The sequence below is a fragment of the Nansenia antarctica genome (assembly GCF_963989245.1).
Source record: "Nansenia antarctica genome assembly, chromosome: 6".
In the NCBI taxonomy this organism is placed as follows: Eukaryota; Metazoa; Chordata; class Actinopteri; order Argentiniformes; family Microstomatidae; genus Nansenia; species Nansenia antarctica.
This window is the reverse complement of record NC_137676.1, coordinates 59533694-59560341: the sequence shown is the minus strand read 5'-3', so window position 1 is coordinate 59560341 and position 26648 is coordinate 59533694. Positions and strand designations below refer to the sequence as shown.

The following is a 26648-nucleotide window of genomic DNA, read 5'->3' as shown; positions in this document are numbered from 1 at the left end:
AGGCAGGGCCAGTAGCCTGGCTCTGGTTCAGGTTGAAAAAAGAAGAATGTTCCCTGTTACTCTCTGGTAAGAGGTTGCATGGTGGATTTGTACCATATGGAAGACTCATGGGTTGTTCTTTTTGTGTAGCTATTTATTTTCCATGACGATGGAAATGGAATGGAATTGTTTCCAAAATGATTGTTTTTTCAGTATATTTATTTTCTATTTATTTGTTCTTTTTTTTAAGAAAGTAACATATTATGTGTACATTTGAATGGGTTTTGTTATGATTTATGGTCTCTGTGATTGTACCATTTTGGAGTTATAAAGTTCAGCCAACGAAAACTATGTAGGCCTAACTGTCAACTTTGGAATCGGTTTTGTTCAAAGGTTGTTTTTTCTTTTCAAAAAGAAAATAAAGTTAACATTAATACAACTGGAAAAAGGTACATGTATTCCGAATTAAAGTTTGATTGTGTTTGTGAGCATTATTTGATTATCTAATATCATCCTTATAGTATGTGTGCGTATCTCCATAATTAATTGGGTCTTGACTCGGTCCTTGTTCATATGTAAGGATTGTGCTCCCTCTGTCGGCGAGTTTCGTTAGTGCAATCTGTAAGATTACCTGCTGATTTGTACTTCCAAAATAGACTGTCGATAGATATAAACCGTGCGAAAAATATGATTTATAAAGCATTAATAATCTTAAATATGAGGAGATATTAATTTATTATTTAATCTGTAAAATGTATCTACTGCTCATTTTACTTGCAATATCGACTGCCCATATCCTGTAAACAATTTGTAGAATATTACTTAAATATAATGACATATTAATTTAGTGTTTATTTTATTATATCATTTTGTACATTTGTTAACAAACACTGTGGAGGAAAACATAATGCTGAACTCACAAACTGTGATAATTAGATTCGTGAATTACTGGCGTGGGCTTTAACTGAAAACAAAGTAACTGAAGACAAATCAGGCAAGTATTCCTTCATTATTTGGTTTGTATTCATAGGTAAGAATCGCCAGTCGTGACTCGTGTTCTACATGGATACACAAGCACTGGACGAAGATGAATGAATGAATGAATGAATGAATGGAAATGCACCACCAACAAACAAGCACATATACACTTTCAGGGTGTACATTAGATGTGGAGTCTAATGTAGGTAAGTTTTAATTGTTCCTTGAGATGTTTGTCACTCGGTGTCTCGAAAGCTAAGTTGCGATACGTTACCGTTTTCTATGGTGGTAAATCGGCTGATAGAACCAAAGCTGAAGTTATTCGTAGTTACAATTAATGAACGCAAGAGGGCAGCAGTCTCCTGTTTTTGGCATTTTCATTTATTCTCTGAAGTGATCCTGACATCTTGTTCCAAACACTATAGGGCCAGTTTCACAGACAAGGCTTAAGCCTAATCCTGGACTAAAAAGCATCTTCAATGGAGATTTTACATTGAAAGTGTGATTTAGTCCAGGACTAGGCTTAAGCCTTGTCTGTGAAACCGGCCCTTCTAAAACTTGTGTGTGTCTGTGTTAGACATGTTGTTTATGACTCAAGGCTCAGAATTAATATTGTCTATTCATTAAATAGTTCATGGCCAATGCTGGTGAGTAGTTCCACTGCGTTTAGCTCAACTATTAGTACATTTTGCTGCAGCTTGGTGGTAGTTAAGCCAAATTCAAATCTTGTTTTCAGTAGAGATACTGTCACTACTCACTACACTCCTAACCTTTTTTTAGTAGCTTTAAGGTAGCTTTAATTTGACAAAGTATATTTCTCTCAGCTTTAGTGTGGTTCAACTTCTTCCCTTGTAAAGTAATTGCTAATTTAGTTAAATACATTTCCAAAGTAGCTTCTCCAACCCTGATCCTGCCACTGTATCTATGCACTAAACTAGAGTGAGCAACATATAGATGATGAGAGACAGAGGAAAGTGAAAGGTCATTTATTGGCCTCCCCCAATGCAAGCATAAGCCATGATAATACCAGTTAGTTTAGAATTGTTTTATTCATTTACTCGAAGTGGCACTCTTGATACAGAGACCTTAACACTTACACCCTATGTAAAACATGTCTGGATTAGAAAGGAAATTAATATGCGGTTAAGGTATAGATTGTCAGATTTAACACATGTTTCTGGTTAGTGAGGTCTGTTCTGTATTGATTCTTTGTGTTTGCCTTTGGAGTCTGTTACTGATCTGTCTGTTACTGGTCTGTCTGTTACTGGTCTGTCTGTTACTGATCTGTCTGTTACTGGTCTGTCACCATGACAACCAACCAGACGTCAGTCACAGTCAAGTCATTATGAGACTGAGCTATTAGAATACATCTGAACCATAGCCAAAACCTTACATTTACCCCAAAAACCATTATTAAAAAGAAAGAAAGCACTGGTGAGCTCAGCAATTGTAATGGCCTGGTATAGGTTAAGGAAGACTTCTACAGTGGATGACCTAAGAATGCTCGCCATGATTAATAATAATACAAAAAAAAAGGTTCCACAGATCAGGACCATTCTGCAGGATGTAGACATGAACCTGAACGACGACCATCTGTGGAATACATCACCAGCTGAACAACAGAGGCTTTACTGCAAGGCACAAATCACTAGTTATCCGCAATAAGTGGGTCAGGTTACAGTTTGCTAAAATATATATATATATATCTTAAAAGCCTGCAGAAATATAAGTCTGGAAAAGGTTATTGTGGACAGATAAGACGGATATGTTCATACCAGCAAGAGGATGGTTTGGAGGGGGGGGGAAATGATCTGGCCAAGATGTACAGCAGCATACCACCTCATGTAAAACACATGGGCTTATGGTCTGGGCATGTGTAGCTGCCAGTGGAGCAGGCTAACTTATCTTAATGGATGATGTAGCCACTGATGGCTGCAGCAGAATGTGTTCTGAAGTCTACTTACTGACTACTGCTGGAGTACAAGAAAATACCTCCATATTCATTGGATGGCGCTTCATCTTACCGTAAGACAATGACCCAAAACATACTGCCATAGCAACTAGGGAGTTTTTCAGTGCCACAAAGAGAAAAGTTCTTGACTGGCCATGTCGATCTTCAGATTTAAATACAACTGAACTTGCTTTTGGCTCCCTGATGATGGCTGATCATCAAAAGAGAACATACCCAGCTTCTGGGTCAATGGGTCACAGACTTCGGGCAGTTTTTGCATTCATTTACATTTACATTTCTATTTTTGGCATTAAATGCCAAAGCAGACGCCTTCATCCAAAGCGACTTACAACAAATACATTTTGTCTAAATAAGTGAATCATTCTTCCATCAGCAAAGGATTGCAGACCAAATACTAAACATGAGCGGTTAATTTAGAGTATATTCATCTGTCCCATTACTTTTGGTACCCTGAAATGACTACAGTATAAAAAAGGGTTGTCGTTTTTTAATGATGAAACCAACATATACAAAAAATACCCTTAAATAAAATGATAATCTATACTTTACCCTCGTAGTAACTTTTAGAGCATAGACCCACAACAGGGATAACCAGTGTGTATTTCTCCCTCACATTATTGTCTACCTACCCATTGCTGGTGAAACACATTTCCCTTCTCAGTATGAATCTTCACCTGGGAGGTTTGTAGTGCTGAGACAATGACAAGCAACACCTCCATATGATATGAACCAGAGATGTATTTGTGATACGTATACCCCTTGTAAGCAGCTTTGGTTAACCTACATGACAGTGTGGCCCTTGATGAGTGTCAGTAGGACAGTGGCGCCCGTCTGTGTATGCCTAATTCCACTACCCTCCCCTGCAGTAAGCCTCCCTTTAAAAACATATTTTGGAAACATAGCTTACTTGTAATCCCCTCCCTTGTCATATGTATATCCAACCCATCCGATGTGTAAACCTGAACCTGAACCTGTAACACACCTTTCAATCAACAAGGTGGTGTGCCACACCAGGGGGGGTATACCTTCCATCAACGTGGCTAAAGGAAAATCCAGGCCTATGTTTGCTACATTTCGTGAGACTGATGGAATAATACCCCATATATATATATATATATATATATATATATATATATATATATATATATATATATATATAGGCCTAATATGGAACACCTCATAGACATAGATGTATAATATGGAATACCCCCCTGAATGATATGATAATGTTTAGCAGCATTGAGGTGGTAGATGATATCACACCACATCATATCATGACTTGTTTGTTTTTACAACAACAACAACAAAACACTGTAGCCGAACACTGATTGTTATGCAAATACGACCGTGATCATAGTCCTCTCCACTCCTAACAGTGCCATTCTAGTGAGACACGTGTGGGTGGGTGGCTTCAATCCTGGTTGAGGAACTCTGCATCCGTGTGTGGAGTACCTGCCCCACCTACATGCCTGCTGCATTACTAACGCCAGTAGTAGTGAGATTTAGGCTACGTTGCACTAGAAAGTACAACCTTCACTTTTGAGGGACAGGGTTTTACCCTCCATGTACTGAAGGGGTGTGTGTGTGTGTGTGTGTGACTCAGAGAGAGAGAGGCTTGTCCCACACCCAACAGGCACGGAGACGAGAGGGATTCGACCCGAAAGAGGCGCTAGAAGCGTGGGGTTGAGGCTGGCTGTGACAGGGGTGAACCAGGGGGGTGGTTCTGGTTCGTTAGGAAGCTAAGCTCCTCACTGAAGCTATAGCGAGTGTCCGCGATCAAAATGAGGTTGAAAGTTGGATTTATTCTCCGTAGTTTCATCTTCATCGGCACGTTTTTGGGCTTGGTGGTGATCTGGTCTTCGCTTTCACCCAGGGAGAACGACGACAACCCCTTTGAGAAGAAACGGGTAGGGTTCATTTTCCTCGATACATGGATCGGATAGCTGTCCATCTAACGCGAATTTCATTTTCGTCATTTCTTTTCATGGTTTTCATGGTGTTGCTTCGTGTCCTGTGGTCTATTAAGATATGCATATGTGTGTGTAGGAATGTGAATGTACCCTAGTTAGCTAACAGCTCCCGGTGCTAACCAAGCTAGCCAGGCTGAGTGGTTGTCATGGAGATAGCTAGCCTAGCTAAGCTAACGTTCTGTTTGAGGACACAGATGTGGACTCGTCTGTCTGTCTGTCTGGATGGAGGCTGATAAAGGTTAACATGCAGTCTCTTCCAGATATAACCATGTGTCATATTGAACCTTCAGCAGGCTAGCTGTCTCTGCATGTGACCACAGTGTCATTCCTCAATGTCCTGCTGAGTGTGGATGTCAAACCCGGAAGGCTTTTAAACTAGCTGGCCCTTTTTTTCCTCCAAAATGGTTCTAATGTCATGAAATGTGTCAAATGTTTTCGAATATTGTTCCTTTATTCTGATATCATTGAATGAATAGCCCTCTTATTAGACAGCAAGTCATTTAAATGAACATGCAGGAGGTTGGAGTGAATTCATCAGGAGTCAAGAGTCACTGTCACTTAAAGCTGCACGTTGTGCCTCCTGTCAAAACCCAGGAGTGATAGCCAGCTGGTCAGCTACCAGACACACTTTTAGCTATGAAACGTTTGGATGATAAACAAGAAACCATAAATAGTCATATTGTTACAATATGCTAGACCGTGTCTGCCATTTAGTCTGCCCCCAGCCATCTAAAGGCAAGAAACAGGAAGAAGGACCAGCTGATGTGTCCATTAGAGGAAGATGAAGTGTTGAGTTGTTGCATGGTGATGATGGGATACTTTCTCTGCGCATGGTGATCTTGTGTAGGCTTGATAAGAGCAGTCATAATGAAAGATGTCCTCAGGCTGAGGCTGCATTGGTATTTTAATTAGTGACTGAATTATGGGTACTGACATGCCACTCACATTCATCTAGATATAAAAAAATGCAGAGCATTTTAATTGCTGTGTCCCATTTTTCCTCCACCCTTCTCCCGAAGTATGCACTTGTGCACTTCCTGTCTTGGATTTGAAACATAATGGTTGGTAGTTCCTCTTAGTTGAGGATGACGTCAATCAGGCGGTGTGTGTGTGGAGGTGACTGACCAGTCCGTTCACATGTCAGGGGGGAGTGCGCTACTGGGTGCTTCAGGTAGTAGTTAGAGGTAGAGTAGAACAATGGGACACAGAACTTGTGTGAACACGTTGTGCATGTATGTCGAAACATCTTAATTATTCATTGTGACTGCCAATGGCCCCTGGCCATAGCATAGATTACCTTGCTATGACTGATGAATAGATGATTCACTGTACTTAGACAAACGTATTTGTTGTAAATTGCCTCGGATAAAGGCGTCTGCTAAATGCCAAAAATGTCTAATGTAATGTAAATATATCGGCCCTCGAGTCTTTGTTTAGGAAAAGCTAACTATTGTTCTACTTTCTCCAGGATGGGGGAGATGCTGCCAACCAGCTGCCCAAACACGACATGGCGGACCAGTTCAAACCGGTGGTGCCCTGGCCTCACGTGGAAGGCGTGGAGGTGGACCTGGAGTCCATCCGCCAGAAGAACGAGGGAGACAGACCCCTGCGCGGCAAGCCCGCCGCCGAGGACCAGGAGAACATCATTAAGCAGCAGTACGTCACCTTCAAGCCCCACACCAACCTCTACTCGTTCCCGGTCCTGAAGAAGGGCACGCTGGGGAACTTCGAGCCCAAAGAGCCGGAGCCCCACGGCGTGCAGGACGGGCCCGGGGAGGGCGCCAAGGCCTTTGTCCTGGGGACAGAGTACCACGACTCGGTCCAGACCAGCATCAAGGAGTTTGGCTTCAACATGGTGGCCAGCGACATGATCTCCCTGGACAGGAGCATCAGCGACATTCGCCACGAAGAGTAAGTATGCCGATGACGCTTTGACAAGTAACGGCTGTCACGCAAGTATCAGACTGGTAACGGTTGTCCTAACGGTTGTCCTTGTTTTAGGTGTAGGCTCTCCCCCGGTCACAGAGAGAGAGAGAGCTACTGTGTGTGTTGACGTTTGTCTCAGCCTAGCACTAACACACAATGGGCCGGTTTGACAGACCAGGCTTAATCCTAATCCTAGATTGAATAGCATCTTCAACAGAGATTTTACATTGAAAGTGTGATTTAAACCAGGACTAGGCTTAAGCCTTGTCTGTCAAACCGACCCAATGCTGCCCAACCTGGATGCCGTGGTTATCTGGTTGTTGGTAACAAATGTTGGGTAACGAGATGGTTGTTTATGTCATGTTTCACTTGAATGCCGGTGTACCCAGTCCTTTGTTCCACCCAGTACACACAGTGGAAGACTGGTATGACAAAGTATGGGTCAGGGTTTTAAAGGTTTGCACAATGTAAACACCGTAGTAACGTAGCCTATCATACTCGTCCAACAGTGTTGAGCTCTGGGCGGGCCAGAGTCAACAGGACCCCGGACCCTCTGAGGGGAGGGAAGGGAGATCTTTGGGAGAATGAATCCCAAAGATGGCGTTGCTCACGTGTAAAAATGGTGTCGCTCAAAAATATTTCGGGTTTGTTATCAGACTATGGCGGGACTAATTAGGCTCTGGCGCTACAATCTAGGTAATTGATGGGTGTCACTGAGTTAGGCGTCTCTATAAATCTACTGTCACATTGTGAAGGCTGACTCAGCCTTTCATTCACCCATTAGCCTGTGGACTGTTGCTGGGCTGCATTCCACAGTTGGTTCAATGATACTCAGTCACGGGGAACGACTAAGTTGCAGAGCGGTGTCGGTCATTGAGTGATGAGAAACCACTGGTAGTAGCTTAGACGAGGGTCTCCAGAGGTAGCCTAAACGTGGAAGCCGGGCAGGGGAGGGGGGCGAGGCCAGGCGGGGGCGGGGGGCGGGGGGGAGGCCACGTCAGATAAAGCATCGACCACAGAAGAGCAGTCATTAACATTTACATTTTTAGCATTTAGCAGACGCCTTTTAATCAAAGTGACTTACAACAAATACATTTGTCTACACCTGCGGTGTCCACAGGCCTCCCCTGAGATGCTCTACCAGTTCATGTTCATGGTTGGGCCGTACTGTAGAAACGGGTCAGATCGTAGCCTTTCAAGCCCTTTGAAGGAGTATATCCTCCTCAACTACAAAGTGGTATTGTCTGATGTACTGGTGGAGCTGAGTGGATCCAGGGGAGAGTGGATGATCTTACATTTAAATGTGCACCTGCCGGAGAATACACTTACTGGCCTACTCCCCCGTGGACGACAGAAATGTTCTCCGCTAGCGCTCCCTCCCCCCCTAACCACACACAACCCTGTGGGACACACTGAGTAAAGGCACAGTACTAAGTGAACAGTACTAAGTGAATAGTAACAATAGGATGAGTAAATAAAGTATGAGTAACAAGCAGTATACAGTGGGGGATATGTGGTAAAATACACAATGGGATGGGCAGTGTTACTATGAAATGTGCCAAGTCTGCATATGACGGCTGAAAATAGACAATGTGTACGATGGCAGATGAGACAGGAGAGACTGATGGAGGGACATGTAGGCAGATGAGACAGGAGAGACTGATGGAGGGACATGTAGGCAGATGAGACAGGAGAGACTGATGGAGGGACATGTAGGCGGATGAGACAGGAGAGACTGACGGAGGGACATGTAGGCAGATGAGACAGGAGAGACTGATGGAGGGACATGTCGGCCTCGTTGGCTGTCTGCTTCGCCGTGAGGCAGCGTGACGTGTCGTTATCCTTCCGTCAACTGTTACTGCTGAGAGAGTCAGCACTCAACGTGCTCAGTTGTCTGTGTAAGAGAGGTAGAATACAGTTTCAGGTAGTGACTGAAGTGCAGCCAGGCACACACACACACACACACACACACCCTCTTCCTGAGTACACAAAAAAATCACTCGGGGAGGGGGGGGGAATCAAACAGCTGAAGTTGGATTGTTCTGGTCTTCTCACGGTTCCCCTGCCCACATAAAGGACACCTTTGTTGACCGTTCCAGGCTGAACAGGGCCTGTGATACAGTGTTACAGCAGGCATCTGTTTACAGAGGGCCCAGCTATGTAGCTGGCGGTGCCACGTGGACTCCACAGTCAGCAAGGTGATTGATGGGCTATCAGTGTTGCAACATGTACCAGTTCTACCACGACGACAACGCTTGTATATGGAGACAATTCACAACATATATTGTGTCATATTGTGCTGGCTGTTTAGTGTCCAAATCATCCCATGTAGGGAGATGATCGATGGGCTATTAGTGTTGTAAGGTGTAGGCCTACTAGTTCTACCACGATGACAACGCTTGTATATGGAGACAATTCAGAACTGTTTCTTTTTTACAAATGTTACTATCCTATTGTACTGGCTGTTTAGTGTAGAGTAGTTATGATGCTGCTGGTGATGCCTCCTCTGGTGGCTGCAGTGACCTGGACTCAACAGTGAGGCTGGCGGATGGTCGACTGAGTCATGTGACGTGGTGTGTGAGCCACCGTTCATCCTGTGCGTCAGTGGTATGAGACCATCCTGTCTGGTGTGTGGTAGGCTAAGGATGGACTGGAGTGCAGTGTTATGAATGACACTGCCGCTTCCGTGGACATCCTACAGCGGAGATGAGACTTCAAAGATCAGTGTTGTGGAATCCATGATGGCCGCCTGTACTACGTAGATCTAGGAAATGAAGTGGCGTTACAGCAACTCACACCACAAGACAACAACAACAAAATAAAATGACAATTGAATAATTTAATAGACTAAAAATAGATAGAAATCGACATCTGAAACGTGATATCCTGTAACAACAGTCCAGTATGATTGAACCTCCCCCAGCCTGACTGATCGAACCAGCCGGACGAGGTTCGCAGTGTTATTGCGCAGGCTAACAGCAGTGTGAGGCTCTGTGTGTGGTAGCTAGCGGAGCGGTACCGTCCCTGACATCAGCGTGTTTCCCCGGCCCGCCACCTGGGCCCGTCTGTCTCCCTTTCCAACGTTCCATGGTCTCAAAAAAAAAAAAAAAAAAATCTGAAAGGAAAGTGTAATTCTACTCTATAAACCACAGATGCTTCTCTGGTCTTATTCATCCAGGTGTGTCACATTGATGTTTGCCCTAGGCTTTTTTTATTGACATTTCTGTAGTGTAGACTAACCATGTACTGATGAGAGAGAAGGAATTGCTGCTGGCTGTAGCTGTTCTAAAGGAAATCTACCTGGATTGGCTGTTTGTGTAAGGCTTTATGTGGAACGGTAGGACAGGCCCTAGCCCTAGGCCCTAGCCAGTGACATGGACTTCCTCTCAGAGTTCTGGGGGGACTAGCCATTCGCAAACATGTACACCACGAGTTAGAATGGGACATTTATTACCTTCCCTGGGGGAAATAAAAGGTTTCTAAGGCATTGGCACTGGCAGGTTATTTGTTAACTTAGGACACATTATTACCCCTTATCATGAAGATATACAGTGGTGTGTTTGTCTGTGAGGTGGGCCAGTGTCAACACAGGGCTGTGTCAAAGGTCTCCTGTAGTTCTGCTTTTCACCACAAGGTGGCTCACAATTGCCACTATTAAAACAGGCCAAGTCATGGCAGAAGTCGATTTTTCTTTTTTTATCTGAGGTCTTCGGTTAAGAAAGACTGAAAAATTGCTGAGTCTCCAGGAAGCAGAGAAAGTGTGTCGCTTGGCTGAAACCGTCGGAGGCTCTCTTCCTCCTCCGACCGCTGTTCTGTATGTATGTATGTGTGTGTGTTTGGAGGCGGGCTGGACCCAGCGCTGGGACCAGGCCAGGGCTGCTGAGTGTGTTCACCACAGCTGGTCTCCAGGGGCAGTCGGGAGGAAACGTAAACAGCTGTGATGAGGAACGCGCCTGGGTCAATTAGACTGGCTAACAGACAGCCAGTGGTGCGCTGTTAAGACTACAGGAGAGAGGAGAGGAGAAGACAGGAGAGCAGAGGAGAGGAGAGGAGAAGACAGGAGAGCAGAGGAGAGGAGAGGAGAGGAGAGCAGAGGAGAGGAGAGGAGAAGACAGGAGAGCAGAGGAGAGGAGAGGAGAGGAGAGGAGAGGAGAGGAGAGGAGAGGAGAGGACTGGACTGGACCAGAGAGTAGAGAAGACAGGAGAGCAGAGGAGAGGACAGGAGAGGAGGGCATTACTGGGAACTGTTGAATGTTCCATAGCTCAAGTTCAGTTCTGCAATAATGTTCCAACCAATATTTGCCTTTTTTTTATTTATTTAAAAAGACCTAGGCAGTTATTTAAATAGACCCAGTCATGATATACATGTGTGTTGACAGTCTACACCTATATGTGTGTAAGAGAGAGAGAGAGAGAGAGAGAGAGAGAGAGAGAGAGAGAGGTGGGAGTTGTTGTTCATACTGTGACTATGGTTCAGTGACTTGTAGACCAAGATGTTTTATATTTAGAAGATGGTTGAGTGACTCAAAATTCAATGGTTGCAGTTGGCTGACCCAGAAACGAGCAGCTTAGGGACTGCAGGGATGTGTGTGTTGTCAGAGAGAGGTTTAATATGATGTAGTATACATGTGTCAGTACTCAGTAGTAGCTGGACAAGTAAGTGAAATAAAATATTGTGTGTTTTATTAATGCATACCTGCAATCACTCATGAGGACTGAGGAGCTTGTCAGACGTGTACGCTAACTATAAAATTATAAGACCCTGGACATTACACACGGGGAGGGAGGGAGGGAGAGGGAAAGGGGAGAGAGGGAGTCTTTTACATTACATTTTTGGCATTTGGCAGATGCCTTATTCCAAAGCGACTTACGATCAATCAAGAGAGAGGGGGAGGGAGAGAGAGAGGCAGAGAGAAAGAGAGAGGGAGGCAGAGAGAGAGAGAGAGGGAGGCAGAGAGATAGAGAGTTACTTAGGGTGTGCCTGTGGCTGTGCAGGGCTGTCTGCCTGGGTCCTGTCAGCTGAATGTGGTGAGACTCCATTCACATTTTTGCGGTGCGTTTAAAGAGGCAGGAAGACGACTGACCTCAGCTCACTCAGAGCCCCCCACACACACACTCACACACACACACACACACACACACACAGAGGAGAGACACAGAGGAGAGACTCTTGAACATGAGGTGCTAACTCTCTTCTGTACTCGCTCTCTCAGGCACACACACACACACACACACACACACACGCTCACGGTCACATGAGCACTACCCCTTCAGAGTGTGTGCGTGTGCGTGTGTGTGTGTATGTTATCTCCCCCTGGGTAGAGCACAGCACAGCACAGGGCCCTGTTGTCTTACGGCCCATGTGACACAGTGTTTCCACAGACAACAATGACTCTCCAAGCCTCCATATCCGGCCTGGTTAGTGAGCAATGCTCGCACAACGCCTCGTGTTTTCAGTGCAGATGGGAGGGTGGGATGTGTGGCGGAGTCGTGTCACTACACGCTAACAGTGCAGTCAGCCTGTAGTCTGCTGCCAGCTCCGGTTGAGATCTCTCCAGTCTCTGGAACAGAGCCTCCCTCTGGGTCGTCCTCTCTCTCCCCTTTCTTCACGCACACACACACACACACACACAAACACACATACGCATGCGCACACACACTCACACATACGACACAGACAGTAATCCAAGCCTCCTTGCTGTTCCATTGCGTTGTTTGAGACGGGTCCAAACACAACACTGAGTACGTTCTATTTGTGTCGTCGTCGGGGGTTGCGAAGGAGCGCGGCTTTCGTAGAAACTCATAGGTACTGCAACCCCCCCCCCCTCTCCTCCCCCGGGCCTTGTTCCACAGCACGGTTGCGTTAACGTTACCTAATACATGACCTACATTCTCCAAAGCAAATGATTCTGAAGGTTTAGTTAGCACATCCACTGATGTATTCGTTTTGGTATTTGTGCAACTTAACACTGTGTGTGTGTGTGTGTGTGGGTGCGCGCGCGTGGGCATGAGCGCGCATTTGATTGCATCTTAACCCCGGCTGCCCCCACACAGCCTCGACCCAGCAGCCTCTCTGCTCACTGCTTTACCGCCTCGCTGTGGATCTGCTACCGGCCACGCCTCGGCTCTCTTTAAGGGCCCGTTTTCATGGACGCAGATTAACGCTGATCTCAGACTTAAGAAGCAGTCCTCAGTGTTCCATTGCGAGGGTGATTCAGTCCTGGACGAGGCTTTAAGCCCCGAGTGTCTCGAGTGTGTGTTTTAGTGCTTCTCCTTGGCCCTACTTGGTTCCATTTAGCTTAGGCTACTTTTTACTGCATGTTGCCTTTATGATCCCTGCAGGAATTGAACCCGCAACCTAAGTATCGCTGGCAGTCTGCTCTGCCAACACAGGGCCGTAGATCTTGGGTTTAACAGGCTGGAAGTAAATGAAGTGACAGAGAGAGAGACCTGGAGTCTCTCTAAACGTGATTGACATGAGGTGCTTCGTCTGGACACTGAGCTGTTTTGAAACGTTCCTGCAATGCACTCAATCACTCTCACTCTCTCTCTCTCTCACACACACACACACACACACACACACACACACACACCCACACACACCCCACCCACACTCTCACCATTACATGTACAATGTAAAACACACCAATACATACACACACCTTTAGTGTACACACACACCATGTAGGGATCTACAAAGAGACCCATTTATTCACTAAATGCAATAATCCAACTTGAGCAGGAGAACAGGCTGACCTTTTGGAGGGCTCTGTCTTAACTAGGCTAGACCTACCCAGAGACCACCTCTGCCCAGCCCCAGCCCAAACCACAGACCCCTTCTGTCCAGTCCTAACCAGAGACCCCTCCTGCCTGTTCCCATCTCTCTCTCTCTCGCGTCTGAATTCCACACTGCCCTGTCCATGTGCCGTCGCTCAAATTCCAGGGTCAAGTGACCTCGGAATTCCATGAGCCTCAACGCTCCGGCTTTTCCGTTCACTCTGCCGCCCGTCCGTCCGTCCGTGAGACACTCAAGAATATATTTTCCTCCAGAGCGCAAAGCTGCTCCAAATAGCCTCCGTACAAAGCTGCTCCCAAATAGCCCCCCACCGCCAGGGTCCACCAGCCCCCTCCATCATGTCACTGCCTTCTCTCCCTGGACTAAAGACATGTAGCTGCTGCTGGAGGGCTTCTGCCGGCCCGGCGGTGGTGGGGGGGGTGGGGGGTGGGGGGGTTTGCTGGATGGAAGCCCGGAGGTGACATGTGGTAATGAATACTGTGCCGGTAGAGCAGCCAGGGTTTATAGGGTGAGGGAGTGTTCTGACAATGAGGAAGTGAGACTGGGACATGCACACACACACACACACACACACACACACACACACACACACACACACACAGCGTCTTGCTCGAGGAAGCAAAAAGTAGGGCTGTCTTCCTGCCTCACAGATGGCCTGCTCTGCTGGGGGAGGGGAAGAGGGGGATGGAGGGAGCTGAGGGGGGGGGAGGGGTGGTGACTAGGACACAGCACGGAACTGCTAGCAGAGAGCTGTGTGTGTGTGTGTGTGTGGGGGGGGCGGTTATGGAGGGGGTTAAGCTAAGGCCTGGGCTAACCCTGCTATGTGTTGGACTACATGAGGCACTAGCAGGAGTTGCTATTGTGTGCTTGTAAGCTAAGCTAGGGCTTTACTGTGTGTGTGCGTGTGTGCGTGTGTGTGTGTGTGCGTGTGTGTGTGTGTGTGTGTGTTTTTTATGAGCCGCTGTGGCAGATTTGAATGTGTTCTTGTTGTGGCACTCTGTGCTGTCTGTCTAGGCCAGGCCATTGTTCTAGAACGTCTCAGTGTGAGGCCTGAATATGATTAGCTGAGACAAAGCAGTCTGGAAGGTCCTCAGCCTTGGACTCTCTAGCCACCACAAGGTCTCTATCCACGGGTCCAAAATGCACAACATTTCACATTTAACATGTAGGCCTTTACTGTATGTATGTACGGCGCCTCACTCAATATACCACTCTCTCCTCTCCCTCCCCCTCTCCTTCATTCTTACTGTATATCAATCAATCAATCAAACTTTATTTATATACCATCAATCAATCAATCAAACTTTGTGTTTTAAGCTCTCTTTTAAAAAATATTCACACTCTGCCACCCACACAAGTATATAATGTTTCAGATGTCTCTTTTTATTTTTCATATTATTCAATAATAACATTGTCATCTCTCTCTCTCTCTCTCTCTCTCTCTCTCTCTCTCTCTCTCTCTCTCTCTCTATCTCTCTCTCTCTATCTCTCTATCTCTCTCTTCTGTCTCTCTCTCTCTTTCTTTCTCTCTTTCTTTCTCTCTCCATCTCTCCTCCCAGGTGTAAGTACTGGCACTATGATGAGAACCTGCTGACGTCCAGTGTGATCATCGTGTTCCACAACGAGGGCTGGTCCACCCTGATGAGGACCATCCACAGCGTCATCAAGAGGACGCCGCCGCGCTACCTGGCCGAGATCGTCATGATCGATGACTTCAGCAACAAAGGTAACAGCCTCAATCTCACCAACAGAGTAAAATATGGAGTTATATATGGAGTTATATATGGGCCTACGACTCACATTTTACATTTTTGCCATTTAGCAGGCGCCTTTATCCAAAGCAATTTGTCTAAGTAAGTGAATCATCTATCCACTTGATCTGAATACAAAGGTAGTCTCAAACTGCGATATAATTATCTATCAATGACTCAATGTAAACCTTCAAATGGCCCCTGGTTTCACATGCAGCTCTGCCTGGAGATTGACTGTTGGCCCAACCCCATCCTGCCCTGCCCTCATTAAATTGAACCATCACTCTGGAACAGCACTAGGCCTTTGTCATGCTAAATCTCACTGGCATTGAAGGGAGAGGAGGCCATCATAGAGGCACACACACACACAGCTCCCTCAGCCTGGCATTGTGAGGCCCAGCCCCAGCCCTAGCTTTAGCATTTCGTATGTGTGAGAGACTCGTCCAAAGAGGGGGTGGAGGGGTGAGGGGAGGGGGGGTGGTGGCTGATTGGAAGTAGGTTAAGGAGAGCTCTGAGAACCCGTTCATAGTACCAGCCTCCCACTGCAAGGTTGTGGCTAGCACCTCACCGCCTTTTTTCCTGGCTACACAGTGTACAGGTTTTTACTTTTGCCTGCTTGCGGCTGTCAGTATGTAAAGCGCATTGAGTCGCTTCTTGTGAGAAATGCGCTATACAAATAAAATTTGATTTGATTTGATTTGATTTAGCTGCACTCACAGTGCTGCAACAGAAACATATTTAAGGTTTTCAAAAAAAGGAAATAAACATTTACACATAGACGAGGGTTGTTTTGTTGCACTAATCTGTGTTGCAGGCAGAAAGAGTCCCACTTTAATTAGTGCCATTACCGGTATACACTCACTGCGATCTAAGTCACTTAGGATAAAAGCGTCAGCTAAATGGAATATACTAGTTTAATTAAGCAGTTGTTTATATTTCTCCACTTTACTCTGCTACATGTTAATCTTTTTCTCATCTGTCTGCAAGAGCTTTTTCTAGAACTCTGGAGGAATCTTTTAGTTCATTTTAAGCAAACCGCAACATGGTCATAATTGTTTGATTTAAAATCAAAACTTTTGGAGTGCAGAGCCAAAAGAAGAAGAAAATAAATCTTTGTCCCCTTACTTATTACATCTCAAGGGGTTTATCCTAATAAAATAAATGTACAACTTACGAAGGCACTGAACATAAAGTCTGATTTGATTTGATGTTACTAGATAAAGTGATGCTTTGTATATTGATTGCACATCTAAAGATATGGTACCTCCCAACATGAGCTGCGTCCTTCAGATGTCTGATATTGTGTCAACTGGAAAAACACTTGAACTTTGTACTCGCCTACATAATAGTTTTATAGAACACTGTAAACGTTGTATTATCTACGTAAATCGGTGTGACATCCAATCCAGCGAAGCACAAATACAACTACTACGACTACTAGTGTCATTTTCCGACACTAACAGAAGTCTAAGGGCCGGTTTCACAGACAAGGCTTAAGCCTAGTCCAGGATTAAATCACACTTCCTATGGAAAATCCCCACTGAGGATGCTTTTTAGTCTATGATCAGTGTTAATCTGCGTCCCTGAGACCAGCTCCTTATCTCCGTCCCTCCGTCTCCCCAGTCCACCTGAAGGAGAGGCTGGAGGAGTACCTCAAGCGGTGGAACGGCCTGGTCAAACTCTACCGCAACGAGAAGAGGGAGGGCCTGATCCAGGCCAGGAGCATCGGGGCCCGCAAGGCCACCGTGGGACAGGTAGGACCAGACTACACACACTCATACACACTACTGAGGAGCGTGTGTGTGTGTGTGTGTGTGTGCGTGTGTGTGTGTGTGTGTCTGTGTGTCTGTGTGTGTGTGTGTGTGTGTGTGTGTGTGTGTGTGAGTGTGTGTGTACACTAAAGGTCTGTGTCTGTGTGTGTACACTAAAGGTGTGTGTGTGTGTGTGTGTGTGTGTGTGTGTGTGTGTGTGTGTGTGTGTTTCCGGCCCAGGTGCTGATCTACCTGGACGCCCACTGTGAGGTGGCAGTGAACTGGTACGCCCCCCTGGTGGCCCCCATATCCAAGGACAGGTATGACCCCCGGACCACCTGACCAAACCTTGTTTATACTTATACACAACGTTTCACACATCTACACAGGAAGAACCTTGAAAGAGACAGGCAGCCGTGTGTCAGACCCTTCTCTCTCAGGACTGTTTGTCTTCCCTTTCTTCTAATATCACGTCACTGTCATCATGTGACTGTCCTAGGTTATGTATCGCCTGGATTATTTCATCCAAACATGCAATGATCTTTCAATGATCTTTCAATGATCTTTTCAATGTTATGATTTGTAATTTTGCATTTCTCAGGCTTATAGGCTTACATGGACATTGAAACATTGTGTAAGGTGGCCCACGGTATACATGTTACCTCATACACATGACATGTCTGTGATATGTTGATGTTAGAAACGGCAATCATTGATCGCAGTGGAGGTAGAAATCGGAGGATGGGCTCATTGTAATACATGGAACAGAATGATGAGTGGTATCAAACACATGTTCATTCCATCGCATACATTACAATGAGCCCGTCCTCCGATTTCTACCTCCACCAGCCTCCCCTGATTGACAGTAGGTGAGGTTTTCCACGACTGAGGATAGTCAACAGTTGTTCCACGCCTCTGTACTGAGCTATCACAGATGATGACCTCTAATCCTGGCAAACCACTCCCATGAAATGTAGCTTTATTTACACACATTTCACACACAAACGCAATACAGCTTGCTTTACAGGAAGGACCACTACAGCGTACCTGCTGCCCCACTGTGACGCCCTGTTGTGCGCGTGTGTACGTGTGTGTGTGTGTGTGTGCGTACGTGTGTGTGTGTCCTGTTCTCGTTGCCTGTTTCCAGGATGGTTTGCACAGTGCCTTTGATAGATTACATAGACGGCAATGATTACACGGTGGAGCCCCAGCAGGGCGGTGATGAGGACGGCCTGGCCCGGGGGGCCTGGGACTGGAGCCTGCTGTGGAAGAGGGTCCCCCTCAGTGGCCGGGAGAAGGCTAAGAGGAGCCACCGGACCGAGCCCTATCGGTAAACACTGCTTAACCCAAACCATGCCACGCATGCTCATCTAAAACACCACCTCTCTTGTTTTTGTTCTCCCCCCCACCCCCTCCATGTGTGTGTCTCTGTGTGTGTGTGTGTGTGTGTGTGTGTGTGTCTGTGTGCGCGTGTGCATGTGTGCGCGTGTGCATGTGTGTGTGTGTGTGTGTGTCTGTGTGCGCGTGTGTGTGTGTGTGTTGCTATGTGTGTGTCTCTGCGTGTGTGTGTGTGTGTGTGTGTGTGTGTGTGTGTTTGTGTTTGTCTGCTTCTGTGTGTGTGCGTGTGTCTGTTCTTGTGCATGTCTGTGTGTGTTCTGCATGTGTTCTGCATGCCCCCCCCCCCCCCCCCCACCCCCCCCGGTCCAGAACGGTCTCCACGGTGCCTCTTATAGACTCCATTCACGGCCAGGTCTTCACCATTGAGCCCCAGGGGGGAGGGGACAAGGACGGCTTTGCCCGCGGAGCGTGGGACTGGAGCATGCTCTGGAAGCGCACGCCCCTCAGTAGCCAGGAGAAGGCCAAGAGATTGACTAGAACTGAGCCTTATCGGTAATTGACCCCCCCCCTCTAGATCCAAGCCCACCCCAGGGAAGGAGGGAGGGAGGGAGGGTACTAATGCTACAGCGGCGGATGGAGTGTGTCTGTGCATGAGGTGGGGTTGTTGTTACTACGGAGGCTGCATGGGCGGTGGGATTTGCATGGTGTGAGTGTGTGTGTCAGGGTTTCCGTTAACCGGTAATTCACGGACTTTGTCCGGTAAAAGTTTTTGAAGTCCGACAAATTGAAAACTCGTCGGACATAAATGTCCGGTGAAAATAATTCCCTCTAAGCACAATTTGAATACAATTCGCTAAAGTTCACATTCTGATTCCTTCTATTTTAAAAAAGACGAATATATAGGCTATGTATTTATTTTATTATGATATGATTTGACACCGGCATGATGATGACTCCTAATGTGTAGGCTGCCTATGCGAAACAGCGGTTGTTTCCGGTGTGCGCTATAACTCGTGCACAATCGAGTCGAGGCAGAGAGGAGGATAGCGATGTTTCTCTCTGTGATAGTGTGATTATGCAAGCCTTTTCTGAAAGGGATGAGAACCCGATTGTTTCAGCTTCTCCCAGGGAGAAAGTGGTAGAGTTACCATCCTCCCCGAGTCCTACCATACCATCCGCTGACAGCCTATCTCTGCCTGTAACCGGCGAGCGATTGCGTGTCGCTCAAGTAGCTGATCAGTCATTAAACAAATGTTTTTTACATGCAGCTAGTGAGGAATCTGAAATAGGGGGCAACGTAGTTTATTTCCTTAACGATGGGATATTAATGCGTAAATGGTCTCCTCCTAATGCAAATGGTTGTGAGTGGAATACTGTAAAACAAGTGGTTGTGCCTGTGGGTTATAGACAACAGGTGTTATCTGTAGCACATGAGAGCCAGTGGTCAGGACATTTAGGTATAACTAAAACTTATCAGCTGATATTGAAACATTTCTTTTGGCCCGGACTGAAGGCGGATGTTGCCAAGCACTGCCGCTGTTGCCATACTTGTCAGATGGCGGGTAAGCCTAATCAATCCATTCCACCCGCACCATTGCATCCCATTCCTGCTATAGGGGAGCCATTTGAACGTGTAATAATTGATTGTGTTGGACCTTTGCCTAGGACTAAAAGTGGAAGTCAGTATTTGCTTACTATTATGTGCGCTGCTACTCGTTTTCCCGAAGCTGTTCCGTTGCGTAACATATCAGCCAGCTCAGTGGTGAAAGCTTTAACAACGTTTTTTTCCACATTCGGTCTTCCTCTTGTTATACAATCTGACCAGGGCACTAACTTTCAGTCTAAGCTTTTCAAACAAGCCCTAAGAACGTTAGGGGTACGATGTCACGCCAGAAGCCTACATGCTTGCACTGTTCAATAAAATGTTATACATCTAGACATTGTGGTATTTCTTTATATACGTATCCCAGCCTGCCTATTGTTTCTCAATAAACAGTTATGTTCTCCTCATTGACATACTCCCGAGTCCGATTAAGTATGATTTGACAGGCAGCTAAACGAAATGCCTTCCCAACCAGCGAGACCTGGTTATAGAAATGACGTTGTTTTATTGATAAAAAAAAAGGGTAAAACTGGAAAGAGAAAATAGAAAACTCACATTAATCCCAAACAATTTAACAAACTTCAGTTAACGTAATGTGGAGTCTGTTCATTGATCGATGCTGTCTGTTCAGTTCCCAGTGAGGCGCCCGTTCAGCGCTGGACATAATGGCATAGCGCGCATGCAAATCATGTTATATTATTATATATTATATAGCTCGCATCTAATCGTATCGGATGAGAAATAGACATTAAATGGCATATATAGGCCGCTACACAACAGTAATCACCGCGACAAACAGCTATATTAGATTTTTTTTTTTTTTTTTTTTTTTTTTTTTAATATTTTAATATGATGACCGGAATATATCACGTTTGTCCGGTAAATCGAAATCTTCCCGGACACGATGTCCGGCGGCAATTTTTTCTAACGGAAACCCTGGTGTGTGTATGCTCTTGGCTGGTGCGAGTCTTCGACGGCGGGCATCATTGACTACTGGACTCTGCTCTTTGGCACTACGACTGACTTGGTGTTCCGTTTCAACTGTTCTGATTTCCACTTTTTACGTTGCACAAGCTCTGCCTCGATGTATCTGCATATGCATCTGCCTAGATGTCACTTTTCTAATGAGCGACGTAATCCCCATTAATCTCTCCATCGAGGTGTGTCACTCTAACATGGATTTGCCTCCGCTTTAATGTGTAAAATTTCCTGCTATTAAATAAATGGCCTGGCCAAATAAAACACAATGACTGAATTAACACGAGCGGCTAATAGTCTCTGATATGGGGAAATAAATCACGTCGCTTCAACGGTGCTTTTCGAGTTCTTGACACTTTAATGGGAAACATGACTGAAACCCCTGACTCCTCCTCTGCTCTCTGCCTCTCAGTTCCTCGAGGTTTTCTCACCTCAAGGCTCTTTCGTCTTCTCCACTTCATAGCCGACCGGCGACCACGCCGCATAATTAAACAAGATATACAGTGAGGTTCCACTAGGAAGACTGCCATGATATGGGTCACGTGGATGTCGGGAGCACTCTTTTAGGGGATCAGTGGTCTCTTCACAGTTCACAGATCTTTGTTCATTCTTCGTACGTTTCCATATTCCATCATGGCCGTGTGTTCCCCTGCTACCTGTTGCTTCAGCCTGGCCTGGAAACAGACTGAATGTTGCTTCATTCCACGTGCCTCGATATCAGTCTGGGATTTCCATTGAATGCTATTGTGTCCACGTCAATAATGAGTGATGAGTGCAAAGCACATGTAGTCAGTGATTGGATATACAAACCTGCCCTCGGTTTATCCAGTGGTACTCTAGCCGATCCAAACGCTGCCCATTCTGAGCAGCTCCAGACTGGTATCATTGAGGGGAATGAAAAAAGACTACAAATTCAGTGTGTTCTCAGGCTTGGCTCTTGTCTTCTCTGCGTGAGTTGCGTGATGAACCTCCCCTGGGGTCGTGGGAGATGTAGTTCTGGTACAGTCTGAGAGCTGTGTGTCCACCAGGTCTCCTGCCATGGCTGGCGGCCTGTTTGCCATCGAGAGGGACTTCTTCTTTGAGCTGGGTCTGTACGACCCGGGCCTGCAGATCTGGGGAGGGGAGAACTTTGAGATCTCCTACAAGGTAACAGCCACAGAAATCCAATAAGAACACAGAATATCTCAGTGTGTCATAGAACGTTGAAATGTCCCCACAAGGTAAACTGTAAGACCAACTAAAGCTTCCTGGCATGCATTTATGTATGTATTTTTTAGTCATACAGTTTGTTAGTAAATATTCATGTAGTTCTTTGACTTCTGTTTTGCGGTGGCATATTGACTTGGCGACCATACCTGAGTGATGGGTGTGTGTGTGTGTGTGTGTGTGTGTCTGTGTGTGTCTGTGTCTGTGTCTGTGTGTCTGTGTGTGTGTGTGTGTGTGTGTGTGTGTCTGTGTGTGTCTGTGTCTGTGTGTGTGTGTGTGTGTGTGTGTGTGTGTGTGTGTGTGTGTGTGTGTCTGTGTGTGTGTGTGTCTGTGTGTGTGTGTCTGTGTGTGTGTCCGGGTGTGTGTGTCCGGCCCAGATCTGGCAATGTGGCGGCCAGCTGCTGTTCGTGCCCTGCTCGCGCGTGGGCCACATCTACCGCCTGCAGGGTTGGCAAGGCAACCCGCCCCCCGCACACGTGGGCTCTTCGCCCACACTGAAGGTCAGTGTTGACAGTCTGGGTGCCCGCGTAGAACACTCTAATAGAACACAAGTAGAACACTCAAGGTCTGACTCTCAGCTAATGGGGATCCTAATACATCAAATCAAATAGCCCTCTGGCGTAAGCATCCATCGCCCATCTACTTACTTTGATTCTCTGTCCACTGATTAGCTTCACCCTAGTCTTATATGGAAAGCTTCCAGGGTGACTCAGTTACATTTTGCATATTACACAACATGAGCATCGCTGGTTTCTTTAGTGTTCCTATCAGGTGGTTGATATGGATTGAATGTGTGGACAATATGAGCATATGGGTGCGCCTCTCGTCCGACTAAAGCAGCTTGGCTCTCAGCCAGAATTCTCCATGCTGGTCCGTTAACCAACACCTTTCAAGGGAGGTTCATGAAGAGGTGTACCAATCGCTCTGCTGTGTGTCGTGTTCCCTCCAGAACTACGTGCGCGTGGTGGAGGTGTGGTGGGACGAATACAAGGACTACTTCTACGCCAGCCGGCCGGAGACCCTGACGCTGGCCTACGGGGACATCAGCCAGCTCAAGAAGTTCAGAGAGGAGCACCGCTGTAAGAGCTTCAAGTGGTTCATGGAGGAGATCGCCTACGATATTCCCGCACACTACCCGCTGCCGCCCAAAAACGTGGAGTGGGGAGAGGTAGGCCACTGTCTGTCAAATACATGCCCCCTAGCAGGTCTGTTTCCCCAGCTCACGTCTCCTTCTCACCTCTGCCACCCCTAACCAGTTTGCATCCCTGCTTTTGATACTGTTTGAACCTCCAGGGTCACAATACTTTTCATCCTCTATTGTTTTGTCCAGTCTTTTTAACTTGATTGGCTATTCTGCCTTATTTTACTTAATGTCTGTGAAGCGCATTGTGTTGCCTCTGTGTATCAAAGTTGCTGTATGATATGTTATAGATTTGATTTCTTAAGTCATATTTTTATATTTGAGTGAAAACCCTATTGGAGAGATGATTGTGTTATGGGCCAGGGAGAGGGGTGTATATTTGACCTCCTGCTGTCGTCTCAGATTCGAGGGTATGACACCAGCTACTGCATAGACAGCATGGGCCACACCAACGGAGGCACCGTGGAGATCGGACCCTGTCACAGGATGGGAGGAAACCAGGTAAGACTTCTGGAAACACACTTCCTTTATTGTGATTCTGATGAATGAAAAGAGGTAGTGCAACCATGCTTTAAGGAACATTTTACCAATGTGTATCTAAGTACAGTCCACACATCACAGTAAGGTGTTTGACACAATAATGAATAATAACTCATTCTTAACATGTTCTGTACAACTCTGTACAATAGACAAACCCATTTGGACCATAAATTATATTTATATATGCCATTTAGCTGACGCTTTTATCCAAAGTGACTTACATTATAGTGAGTGCATACATGTTTCAGTATACATGGTCAGACTTTGTACTGACGACCTTGTGTCTTCAGCTCTTCAGGATCAACGAAGCCAACCAGCTGATGCAGTACGACCAGTGTTTGACCAAAGGCTCCGACGGGTCGGCGGTCATCATCACACACTGCAACATGAACGAACACACAGAGTGGAGGTACTTCAAGGTAAGCACACAGCGGCGTCTGACCTCCTATAGGAGGTGGGACCTGTGGTGAGGCCAGCCTCAGGAGTGGGTGGGTTAAAGTTGTGGGTGAAGGTTCACCTTTATACCAGCACACAAGATGTGAGAATTGGAGGGTGATACATGTCTAGTGTAATAAATACAAATACATGAAGAACTGAATAGTGTGTTACTCAAGATACGTTTATGTTTAAATGTGATATTGTACTGCTGTACAAGTCTACTGCATACGGCATCTTCTTGCACTTCATGGCAGATTATGAAGTTTCTCCTACTAATAATTAAATAATAAATTAGCTTATAATTTGCTTGTTTTTTGTGATCAATAATTATTGATTTCCATCCAAGGACAGAAAGGGGGAATTCATATTAGACATATCCCTTGATTACTCCCGTTCTGTTGATATTGAACGTGTTTGTCGTCCCACCTAGGAGCTCCACAGGTTCACACACGTTCCCACCGGGAAATGCCTGGACCGCTCGGACGTCCTCCACAAAGTGTTCATAGCTGACTGTGACACCATCAAGAGCACTCAGAAATGGGAGATGAACAATATCGTAGCGGTGTGAGGCCACCCAATAGGAACTTGACTCCCCTGTTTCACTGCAACATCAAGAGGTTGTGTGCAGGTGTACATACTGCTATTGAGAACTGTGCTCTCTCGGTCATGTCCCTCTTATGATTCTCCATACACACTCTCATACACACAGATGGATGATGGATTTTTTCCCATTGTAGATGATGTTTACATGCTCTCTTCGCTGTCTTTTGCATCTTAGTGGGTTCTTGGGGATTTTGCTCAGGGGATCAGACAACATTTTTGTAACAAAGAAAAAACACTTTATTCTTGGTGGCGGGTTCTGTGATCTGTGTCAACATTCATCTATCCACAACCACTAGTAATCTGGATGAACTGCCCACCAGTTGGGGTACTAGGAATCCTAGTTTAGTGAAAGCTGCAATATATGGATTCATGTCCACTCGTACTCTTTTTCAGATATGATCAAGCTTTAACACTGGACGTCTTCATGAGATGTGAAAGGACTTACCACTTCAGTGATGTTCGTCATTGGCACAGTGAAGGCTTGAGGTTAGCATATTGTGGCTCTTGTAGATGGTGAATTTCATTAAAGAAAAAACATGGGGAGGGATTGGGTTTTTTTATTTATTTTTTCAATTGCACATATCCAGCTTGGTATAGGGGGGTACATGAGGATGTAAGCAGTATGTTATGATGAGGACAACAATGAAACCAGAATCAAAACAACAGCTTTTGTTCAAAGCAGAATTAAGAAAATTATTTATTTTCTTTGTGGGTATGATATGATTGATTGTGTATGCAATTTTTTGTATGATGTATATAGATTTATTTCTAAATTTAACATTTTGAGATATGCAGTGGGCCTTGAATGAAGGTGTAAATATCTAACTTATAAAAAAAAGTATATGGGCTCTAACTGTTTTCTCATGGAAATAAAATCAACATTTTTACCACAACAGCATTCCCTGAAATGTCTTTACAAAGAATGTTGTTTATTTTGTCCCTGAGGCTTAGAATGATCATAGGGTAGGGGTGTTACTTATTTCAAATGGTTCTTCATGTCTTTAGTTCATAGCAGCCATGTTGTTACTCTCACTGATCTATGTTGAGCCCGCAACTTTATAGCGCTCCAAGGCTTGCTAAACCCCACATATTGGGGCCATCCCCAGATTACTGATATAACAGGCTTTAAGCACCCGTGGCCTGACCAAAACAAAGCCTCAGACCTGTCTTGTTTTGACTCAGACTGAAATGTCGCCATCAACCGAGGTGAAAGGAGAATCAGTGAGCTGGCCTTGGCCACATTGTGATGTCATACGACGTTACCTTCCACGAAAACAGAGACTCATACTCTAAGGACTGTCAAGACACTGCAGCAGTACAGCTGACCTGACTTTGTATGGATGTGAAACAGTGGCCTTTTCTGAAAGCTTATACTGCTTATTGTTTACTTAAGCTACATACTAGCCATACTGTCGTGTATTCAGTATGTGGGGAGTCAACATACCTCATTCGTACTGAGTCATCTAGGGGGTATTCCATCAGTCACTAAACAAAAATCCAGGCATATTTTTGCTACGCCTCACGAAAAATAAGCTTAGATGTTCCTTTAGCGACATTGATGGAATACCTCCCTTAAGATCAACAATGTTAACAATTCATTCTATTTCACTTGGTGCCTGCCTCCCTTACCCGCTCCATTGAATTGTGGGACTTAAGTCAAGACTTCCTGAATAGTGCA

The 26648-nt window shown here is 45.7% G+C and overlaps 1 protein-coding gene across 2 annotated transcripts; it reads left to right on the top strand.

The window, feature by feature from the left end:
• Positions 1-4710: 4710 nt before the first annotated feature.
• galnt7 (UDP-N-acetyl-alpha-D-galactosamine: polypeptide N-acetylgalactosaminyltransferase 7) lies at positions 4711-24935 on the top strand (the record flags this gene model as incomplete). 2 transcript variants are annotated; one of them, XM_080534933.1, is made up of 12 exons in its annotated part: positions 4711-4836; positions 6374-6810; positions 15181-15347; positions 16996-17126; positions 17364-17443; positions 18271-18453; positions 22071-22188; positions 22626-22748; positions 23198-23416; positions 23792-23890; positions 24220-24348; positions 24798-24935. In XM_080534933.1, 12 exons carry the CDS (start codon positions 4711-4713, stop codon positions 24933-24935), a joined length of 1950 nt encoding a protein of 649 aa, XP_080391059.1. The 2 variants fall into 2 exon arrangements, with proteins under 2 accessions (XP_080391059.1, XP_080391058.1); XM_080534932.1 differs by having other exon boundaries at positions 6368-6810.
• Positions 24936-26648: the final 1713 nt, after the last annotated feature.